The 10,213-nt window shown below is 39.6% G+C and overlaps 1 protein-coding gene across 1 annotated transcript; it reads right to left on the reverse strand.

Annotated features, from left to right (window-relative positions):
• Positions 1-1,425: 1,425 nt before the first annotated feature.
• On the reverse strand, positions 1,426-5,760 carry LOC140940875 (uncharacterized). The gene is made up of 3 exons (XM_073389843.1): positions 5,629-5,760; positions 3,252-3,449; positions 1,426-1,469 (listed from the first exon to the last, which is right to left on the reverse strand). Exons 1-2 carry the CDS (start codon positions 5,754-5,756, stop codon positions 3,272-3,274), a joined length of 306 nt encoding a protein of 101 aa, XP_073245944.1. The 5' UTR covers positions 5,757-5,760; the 3' UTR covers positions 1,426-1,469; positions 3,252-3,271.
• Between the last annotated feature and the right edge of the window lie 4,453 nt (positions 5,761-10,213).

Genomic DNA, 10,213 nt, shown 5'->3' on the forward strand with positions numbered 1-10,213 from the left:
GTGCATCACGCTTTTTTTGTACATTTCTTTACCGTCACTGCACGACTACGACGTGAAACTTCCTGATTTCACGTTTTGTGGAAGACGTGAGCACAAGACAACGACTTTCTTTCTCTTTCTCTGAACTTTGATACTGTCTCTCAATAGAGAGCTTAAGCAAAGACATTTTTCAGCAATGTACGTTTTTGCCTCCTTGGCAATGGCCTCGCCCAAATTTTAGGGCAAATTGTCTCTGTAAGAGTTAAAAAACTCAGCAATACAAACTGGTGGCGTCAGGGCATTAACAGGGAAACGGCCCGACTTCCGATTGACGTGCGTCGCTCAAAACGCCTCTACTGAAACTCCCTAATGTGTAGTCGACTGATTGTACAAGTGGCTCTTCTGTGTTACTCTACATGCGAGCAAGCTTTTCAGTCGAGTTACATTGTTTGAAGCCACATGCAAGCGACACACGACAGGAGACACGAGAGAGTAGGTTGAAGAAAGAAACGAGGGCTTTACTTTCCTCTGCTTCACACGTGCACACAAAATGGAAAGCATGCTCGCAAGCTGTTTTAATAAAGTTTCATATAAGACAGCTGTTGGCAGTTTAAAGGCGTCTATTCGAACTCAAATCACTACATATCTTTGCATTACCTTTTATGGTTTAACCTGAGAACGGATTTTGCCTACACAAGGAGCGTTGCGTGACGACACTAAAATGGCTGCGAGGGAGACTAGCATTCCGTGCACATCTCAGCCCCATTTTGCTTTAAAATGACGAATCCCGGCCCTCAGATAAGGCAAATCCCGAATCCTGAGATTCAAGTAAAGAAAATTCCGGATCCCGAGATTCAAATAAGGCAAATCTCGGATCCCGAGATTCAAATAAGGCAAATCCCGGATCCCGAAAAACCTATTGGGAACCCTCGATACAGCCGAACGTCTAACGTGGAAAAAGTAATCGTTTCCCGTCGTAGCCTGCCAAAAAGCTGTCCATAGCCATTTGGTGGAGTCGCGAGTCCCTAGAGGCTGGCTTCGTTTCCTCCAGAAATGGAAAGCTTGCTAGTGGCTTCTCCACGTAGCTGAGGACGCCCCTCGAAACTTCCCAACGAAGGGGGACTGTTAAGAGAAAGCTGTACTCACAGGCTACGATTGAAATTATCTTTGAGGTTAAGGCAAAATTAGCTTCGTGTATTATATCCAACCTTCGTCGACATGGTGGAAATTGTTAAATCCTTTTCACGTAGTTCCTTCTTAAGTTTTTCAATCTCTCTCTCCGCCTGATGCACTAAGGCGTCCTTTGCAGCGTTTTCTCTCTGTAATCCGTTCAGTAGTGTCGTGGACTGCATTTTTTGCTTGTTTAGCTTTTCATTTTCGTTGGATAGTTAGGCAATTCTTCGCTCCTTCTCAGCGATGTCAGTGCGCAACGATGCGATCTTGTTTGTGGTTGCGTTTGGGTCCGTTTTAACCCAAGCGGAAGCTGTAGGCTGTGAACAATAACCAAAAATATCCAACTTCCATAAGCTTCTACAGTAAAACTCTATATAAAATAGAACGTTTTCCAACTTGTCGAGGAAAACTTGCTTCAGGAAATCAAAATACATAAACAAGCGCCTCAATAAACAGTAAAAGGTTAAGGTAAAGAGTCCTTATTTTATGTCGGTAGCTCGAAATAGTCATCTGACCAAGGGTTGATTTCCACTGTCGCGTAATGTTTCCGTGGGAACGCATGTAAAATTTACGCGCGTAAATGAAATAGACGCAAGGTATGAAAGACCACGCGTAAACGTGAAAGTTGAGCGAGGTTAAACTTTTACGTCTACGCGTGACCTTCCATACATTGTCTTCGGCTATTTTATTTCCGCGCGTCCGCACGGAGAATCACGCGACAGTGGAAACCTGAGGCCGACGGTGCGCTATTTTTATCCGCCCTCCCTCCATCAGTGATCCGTTTTACGCGTATTTAAAGCTACTTAAAGCTACACGGAAGGGCAAGAAGTCGAAAAAAGGATTTGAGGTCACACCTAGGAATCGTATTCAGGACGTCCCGCACAGAAGGCCGCGTACTAACCAACTGTGCTAATCCTTCCTCCTTCAATGAAAAGAACAAGCGTTGAAAAATTCTCCCCTTAAATTTACTGCAGTAAGCCTACTTTCTGTGTAGTTTTTCATAGTAACTAAAGTGAAATTCCGGTTGCCAGCGCTTGAAGCACATGAATCAAGACGCAGATTGAAAATATTCTGCTTGTAATCATTCCCTGTTTCATCACACTCCGGCTATAATTAATACTCTTCCACCGTGCTTTTGCCATCCCTCATTGAGAACAAGTAAGATGTTTATTAATCATAATAACAACTATAATCTTGCTTACGGCCGGCTAATTAAAACACTCTCAAAACCCCTTTCATATTCAACAACGTTCCATAGGTAAAGACCTTATCCAAACTGTTACCTTTTAATATACCATTTTTGACAGAAAAGGTAGTCCTTTTCGTATACCTTCCATTGACAAATGGTACCCCTATCTCATACCTACTATCAGTTACCTTCCATTAACAAATGGTACCCTTATCTCATACATAGTATCAGTTACCTTCCATTAACAAATGGTACCCCTATCTCATACCTACTATCAGTTACCTCTCATTGACAAATGGTACCCCTATCTCATACCTACTATCAGTTACCTCTCATTGACAAATGGTACCCCTATCTCATACCTACTATCAGTTACCTTCCATTGACAAATGGTACCCCTATCTCATAACTTCTATCAGTTACCTTCCATTGACAAATGGTACCCCTATCTCATAACTTCTATCAGTTACCTCTCATTGACAAATGGTACCCCTATCTCATACCTACTATCAGTTACCTTCCATTGACAAATGGTACCCCTATCTCATAACTTCTATCAGTTACCTTCCATTGACAAATGGTACCCCTATCTCATAACTTCTATCAGTTACCTCTCATTGACAAATGGTACCCCTATCTCATACCTACTATCAGTTAGTCTTCTTGCTTAGCGTTTGATAAATTAAATTGATATGGCCGTAAGATGCGTCGGCTTGAAATACTCAAGTTAAAGCCCTTTCTGAACACCCATAAAGAAGACAATTTTCCCTACCCTTTCATATACTTCAACTCACAAAATCCTTACCCTGTACATATACCCGAAGTCTGAAAACGGTACCGCTTTTGAGCGGGGCCTCCCCGTACAGGCATCATGGACAGTATCTCCACTGGCCGAATATTTAGGACAAACCTCTGCCTGCAATTGGTCCTTTAAAGTAGCAACTTCATTGTTTTTGGCGTGCAGTTGTTTCCGTTCATCGCTAGTTTCTGCGCTGCTGCCTTCTCGTTTTCTTCCTTCTCTTGTACAATCGCTTGCAACTGCGATACTTGCTCACGAAGCTGATGAATTATGCTTGCATTAGAAAACGCTGAATCCTCTCCTCCAGCTCTGATAAAAGTAAAAATAGAAAACATCACATAATGGTCGTGAAATGATTTCAAACAGCAAGTGGTCAAAAGCGGCTTTGCAATCGCTTAGCAATCACAAAGGCGACACTAGCAAAGAGTTACTAATAAGACGAATTTCGCATCCTTTCAAACATTAAATTGTCACCGGATTTTTTTTTTAATTTGACGAAATATGTCAAATGCAGGTGACTTTACCAAGAGTAGAATTCCCTAACGAATGTTCAGCTTACGGGTTAACACCCCATAAAACGTTGCATTAGAGAATGTCACGTTGTTGCCGTGCAGTAAGCCGTGGGCGGCTACAAAAGTACCAAAAAGTTTGATAAACCTGACGAGTTGTTGTTTTTGGTTCTTTTCACTGCGTTTTCTGGGAGAGGCGGTTTTAGTTCATTTTGCCAAAATTGCAAGTTACGCGTCCTAATGCGCTATCAGGGGCACCCAACGTCAATTTTCGGAAAATATCTGTTCGGAAGACGATTTGAGATCTAGAATTTTCGGAGCATTTGTTGTAAAATTTCTTGCTTACCTGCCTCTCCCAGGATTTTCGAACATCTAAAAAATGGTATAATTGCCCATTTTTAATGGTTTTGCACCCTAAAAAGGTCACCTAGAATTTTCGGGAGCCTTTTTTCTGGATGAAATTTTCGAAAAGGTAAGGTTCTGATCCCTATAACTGAATTTCCGAATTTTCGGATCACTAAACTTTCAGCTAGGAAATCCGAACAGATGAAAAATTTTTTAGGGGATAGGAATATGCTTATATCTACAGTTTAAATACCAAAATACATTTGACAATGTTATGGTTAAGTGGTTTTGAACTATATTCTTGTTTGGTGCCCATACGCTATGAAACTTAACGTTAGCAAAGAAATTACTTATAAATGACAAACATACAATTTCTTGTCAAACAACTATGCCTTCTAAGCAGTATATTAAACGCTGCAAACAACTTTGAATAACTGTAAGGCTTGTTACTTGTACCTTCTTTTAATGTTTTGAGGGGTTGTCTTTAATGTTTCACTCCATTTGGTGGCATTTCTTTTTGTGGCACGGCTCGTCAGTGGTTCCTTTAAACCCCTGTTAACTGAGGATTAATATGAGAGTGGCTCATGCTTTATTTTATCCCTAAAGAAGACCATACTCGATCCAACACGGTCTGACGGAGTTTTAGAAATTTTACAAAAATATTTCTTTGCGCAGAAACCTGAGCGACATCTATACGAGAATGACTAATGTCATTCCATCTTCAGTAACCTACGTTAAACCAAAATCTGCATTTTTATCCTTAAGCGAGACGACGATTACTCCCGTTATTTTCATTTGGGAGTCCCTTGCAGCACTTCTACGTGTAATTTCGTGACTGAGAAATTTCATGTTGCTTTGTTAGTGACCTTAGAATTAACCATTTTTCTCCGAATCATGGCTCAAATAAAGAGAGAAGAATTCTCGAATCTAGCGACCGTACACAGGTAGTAGTCTGCGTGGTAGGAATAGTGTCTTCTGTTATAGTAGAAACCGCGTTTCAATGCCAGTAAAACATCTTTAAAGAAGGACTCTAAAAGGCAATTTCTATTTACTCAAAACCAGTCACTTTATCGTCTTGACTAGAACGACACACCAGAATTCAAATTGGAAACAAAAGATGTACCGTTGAGGTATGCGTCACCGCATGTCAAATGCGAATACCAATTCGACATAAGCAACGTTAGCTGTTTTTGGTCTTTTTTATTGCCAAGTTGAATCAGTTGTCAGTTACTTCACTGACTGCATGCAACGAACCACTTTCAAACCGACAAGATTACACGACTATGGTTTCTGGTGTACATTTTCAATAAATTTGTAAAGGTTATTCAGAACAAATTGCAATAACATCTTTATTAAAAACCGCAAACGGCCTTGTTTTTCATTAAAGGAAAACCTTCATCATGAAGGCGGATCACTCACTGTCTAGCCTGTTCCAGGCTCTCAGATCACTACACTATCAGATGGTAGGGATGACGCGTAAGTGAAAGGCACGCGAAAATATGAGCGCATAATTGGAAAACGTTTTTTTTTTCAGTTTTATTTTCGTGTTCGCGCCTTCTCACGGACCCGACCATCTCGGAGCCTGGAACAAGCTAACCTCTGTCTTAAGTGGACATTAACAAGGGCAAATGTACCTGAAACTGCCATTTGACTGCAGAGCTCCTTTCAGATCAACAACCTCATCTCTCAGAGCTGCAATGACGCCATCTTTACGGTGACACTCTGCTTCGTATGAAGTTAGTCGGCTGAATTCATCACCCATGCGTAACAGACGCTCCTCCTGGAAAATATAAAAATAAAAACAAAAACAAAACAAACTGTGACACAAGATAGTCAAGATAAGGATAAGATTTGGTAAGTTGTGACACAAAAATAATTTCCAAGGGTATTTGGTCGGAAAAGTAGGCAGACAAAATTTATTCAATTGTTTTTACATTAAAAATTGAGAACCCTACACGATGTAAAAAGTGATAAATTTCAAGGTAAGAAAAGATCCTTGCTGAACCCTTGTCTTGAAAAATATTCAGCATGCATTGTGCCTTCCATAATGCACCAAGCTGAAGCAACATTACTAACAATATTCATGGTCCTAACTCGACACTATCACCATAACCAGCAGTATGCAGTCTATGGAAAAGACTTTTGTGAGACAATTTTAAACGAATTTGAAATTTTAAACAAAGCAATCAATGACAAAGACTTTTGTGAGACAATGTTAAACGATAAATGAGCTTACCATGCAGCACAATATTTCTATGGCATCCACGCCCTCCCCAAAAACCATTCCAAATACCTCTTAGCCCTACACAAGGACTTGGCTTTCGGGACGGGAAGGTACTGAGCAAATGTTTATACAAGGAGGCTCTACTCCGAGGTCAAACCCCTTACCTTTTTATGTACCACTTTTTATGTAAAAGTTACCCCTTTCGTATACCTGGTACCGCTTTCGCATACCATGTTTAGACGTTTGCATCCCTTTTAACTGCACTGTCTTTTGAATAGGTATCAATCACAACAATAAAACGTTTTCTCGACTTCATAAAACCATAAAATTCATCTGTTGGATCTTTTGGGCCCATTCACACACCCAAATGACAAATTACCCTACCCTTTTATACACTTCAACAAGTGAAATCCCTACCCTTTTATATACCTGAAGCCTGAAAAACACACCCCTTATGGGCTGAGCCTCCCCGCATAGGGAGTACCCCCCCGGGCTTGGCTCCCCAGCGTACATACTATCAACCCTCCACTAAAAGAAGGTTTTGAGACAACAAATTTCACTGAAGCTCAAAGAAGCTTACCAGATCTTGAATGCTTTGCTCCCCTGTTATCTGCACTGGACCACTGATCCATCCACCTGTAAATTCAGGAGACAATTCATATGAAAATCTCAGCATTATTATCAGGGGGGGGGGCAGGAGGGAGTGCTAAACTTCCTACCTCCCATACCTTGCATTACTGGCTCCCGCCCCTTTTTCCTTGCCTTCCTTCCCTGGTGGACTATTCCTGGGAAATCTTGGTGGGGATGTACCGCCCGGTTCTCAAAATCCTGACCCTATTTCAGACAAAAAATTTCATTATCCACACCCGATTTCAGACCTAAAATTACTCACATAACATTTGTTTAAAATCCATTTCAAATTTGCATATCATCTTGCTTTCTTGTTCATTTGGAATTAAAATGACAAACACATTTATACACCCCACTAGTTCCCTTGAAAACCATTCCTGATTCCAGACCAAAATGTGCAAAGTCTATACCTTTTTCAGACTGAAACGGCCCAATAACCCTACCCTTTGAGGCAGTACATACCTATACGGCTTCTAAAAGGGAGTACCATCCCCGGGCTCCCTCCCTATAGACCTTTTTCAATTGCAAAATATTACATGCAAGCTCTGACTTCAAGCACATTTAGAACTCCCACAACTCATATCCCTCCTGCAGCCTATACTTCCACTACTAGGGCTATGTGTGTGAAAATCGTGTGAAAAGGGTGTGAAAAGTGTGTGAAAAAAAGGAACCATGTGAAATCAATGTTGGAAAAAATACAAGTTCACCACATCAGCATTTCACATGCACGTGAACTTTTTGATATGCGTTTGAAATTTTGTAATACATGTGAAAAATTTTTGTCATATGTGTGAACTTTTTTTCCATGCATTTTATTACATGTGAAATCTTTTCATTCATGTGAAACAATTTTGTCATGCATGTGAACTTCAAATTTCACATGCATAGTAGATGCTATGCATGTGAACACTTTTAGGCATGTCAGAGTGAGCATGTGAATTTTTTTCAGGGCTTGTAAAATGCAACCACTATGAACCTTATTTTTATGAAAATGCCATGAATTTCTAGCGAATGCCCCATGAAAGACACTTCATGGCTCATAAAAACTGCAAAATTAAATTTCATGCCATGCCACATCTAGCATTCTATGGCTCATAGCTGATAAATATCAAACTAAGTTGACTATGAGGGTCATGAATTTTTGAAGAATAAGATTTGATAAGTTACTAACCTAGAAAATTCACTATACTTTAATGCGTCAGACCTTTAAGGCACGTGATCACAACAAACGTGCTGTTACAAATCATCATCATCATCATCACCATTAAAGGCGAACCCCAATATACCAAAGTGCCAAGCCCCAGAAGGGCCATCTTGTAAAGCAGCGGACTGGAATTAACGTTCAAAGCTCTTTTCATGATCTAGCTTGCAACCAGATCTCTCAGTCAATAACTGTATTAATTATTATTAAATACACAGGGGTTTCAAAACAAGCTGGAGACTAGGGTTCTGCCGGCTACACGACTGTATATCGCTGGCTGCGCTGGTCATAACAATTAGCTTGTGACAAACAATCTCGATTGTCACAGCCGCCTGCTTTTCCAGAGTTGGCGCCTACTTCAAAACATTTTGAAACTCCTGAATACACTGTACATTCTTCATTATATTTGGCTTGATTAAAACCTTTCGAGTATCTGATCCACATGTGCATCTTTACAAATATCATTGTCTTCATTGTTTGCTAGAACATGCTATATAAATTTATGTATTTTATCAACTGTCTCATCTAAATTTGTGGGTTGTGTATCTTACCACTTGAGTTTCCACCCAGAAAGATGTGTACCATGATTTTTGTTAAGTGGGGAGGGCTAAATCCTGAGAATTAAACCATTCTTTCAACAGATCTTCATTGAGGACAAAACGGACTTAATTTTATTACTCCATCAGAAAACTTACTTTGCTAACATATACGACATATGTAACTACACTCTATGAATGTTTTGTTTCTTACTGTGTAACGTTCCTCGTTGTAACGTTGAAAGTCCACTTGAACATGCGAACAGTTCCTTGCTTTGCATGCTTTTTGAGTTTTCTTTTGATACCGTTCCTTCAACTAATGATTCCTTGAAGCAAACAACTGGCATGCTCTTGGTTTGTTCAAGTTGTCTTTGGTCGATCAGCTTTCCGTACCTGAGCTTGTCCAACATGAACAACGTCCACAACACGTATTTAGTCGCAACTTAGATTCATGTAGTGAAGGCCAGCATTTCCTTAAATTCTCAAAGGTTTCCCAACTTGAAGGAACAATGTTTTTCTCTTGCTTCTAACACTTCAAATGCACTGGAATATTCTAATCAATGCTGAAAATAACCGCTTTTTCGACTCAAACGTGTGCACTTTCTCCATCGCAAGATTAGCCGCCATGTTTGTTGTTTCCCAGGCTTCCCCGTGGTTTTAGCACATGCGCGATTTGATTTACAATGTCACGTGTGGCTTTTCAGCCAATAGAAAATTGTAAAATGAAGTTCCGTTGAATAGTTCAAATTCACGCGGACTTCACAAGCAACACAGCGATGCAAACAGAATATTTTCGTTACTTTCGGATAGATAGAAAGACTGCCTTTCAATAATACCCATGTTATTTTCGAGAGACAGTGATCAATTGCAAAATTCTTCACAAAAAGCATGTTTCCAAGTCAGCAACTCAGCTGGATTATTGTAGAAAGGTATGTTCTTCTTGATATCGTGGTTCGTTAACAAGAGCTTACTTTGGTTTTCTTAGCTAATAACTTTGCGTAAGCTTAAACCTTCAAAGATACATCTTAATTTAAGATGCATGTACAGATATGCCATTGATTGATTCCTTTTTGTTTACTGCAGAAAAAACTGTACTCTTTGTTGCAAATCGTCAATGGAATACTCTGAAAATTTTATGTTCTGACGCTAGTAGGCTGTGGCAGACTAGTCAAGACCAATGTTAAATAAAATAGGAGAAGAAATAGCATAAGTTTCCGATATGCATGCAATTTATACTACAAGTTGGAAGCAATTAAGTTTCCAGTTAATTATAATGACTTGAGAGTTGAACTAAACCTATAAAATTTTAGTAGGTTTGTTTATTTGTGCTTCGATTCATAATATTCATACATCTGCAATAAGGTCAAAAATAAAAGGCAGCTCTATCTAGTCTGATGTGTGGACCCTTCTGTTCAGAAAGCTGTTCAGCCACTTTGAAAGAAGCAGTCAGTTAGCATTATTGTTTTCCATAAACATGCTTTTATTTTTCAAAGTTGTTTATTTACTTTGTCTTTTCACTGACATTGAGTGCTAGATTGCTTTTCTGTAACTTGGTATTCCTTAATAAGTGGAAATTGTAAATTGGCCACTATGTCATTTACTATCATAATTATTACAATTTATAAGAA

This window comes from Porites lutea, chromosome 1 (genome assembly GCF_958299795.1).
Source record: "Porites lutea chromosome 1, jaPorLute2.1, whole genome shotgun sequence".
Classification (NCBI taxonomy): Eukaryota; Metazoa; Cnidaria; class Anthozoa; order Scleractinia; family Poritidae; genus Porites; species Porites lutea.

Coding starts and splice junctions, on each gene's coding strand:
- LOC140940875 (XM_073389843.1), bottom strand. CDS start 5,756: ATGGGTGATGAATTCAGCCGACTAACTTCATACGAAGCAGAGTGTCAC. Junction 3,450..5,628: donor CAGTCAAATGGCAGTTTCAG/GTACATTTGCCC, acceptor TACTTTTATCAG/AGCTGGAGGAGAGGATTCAG.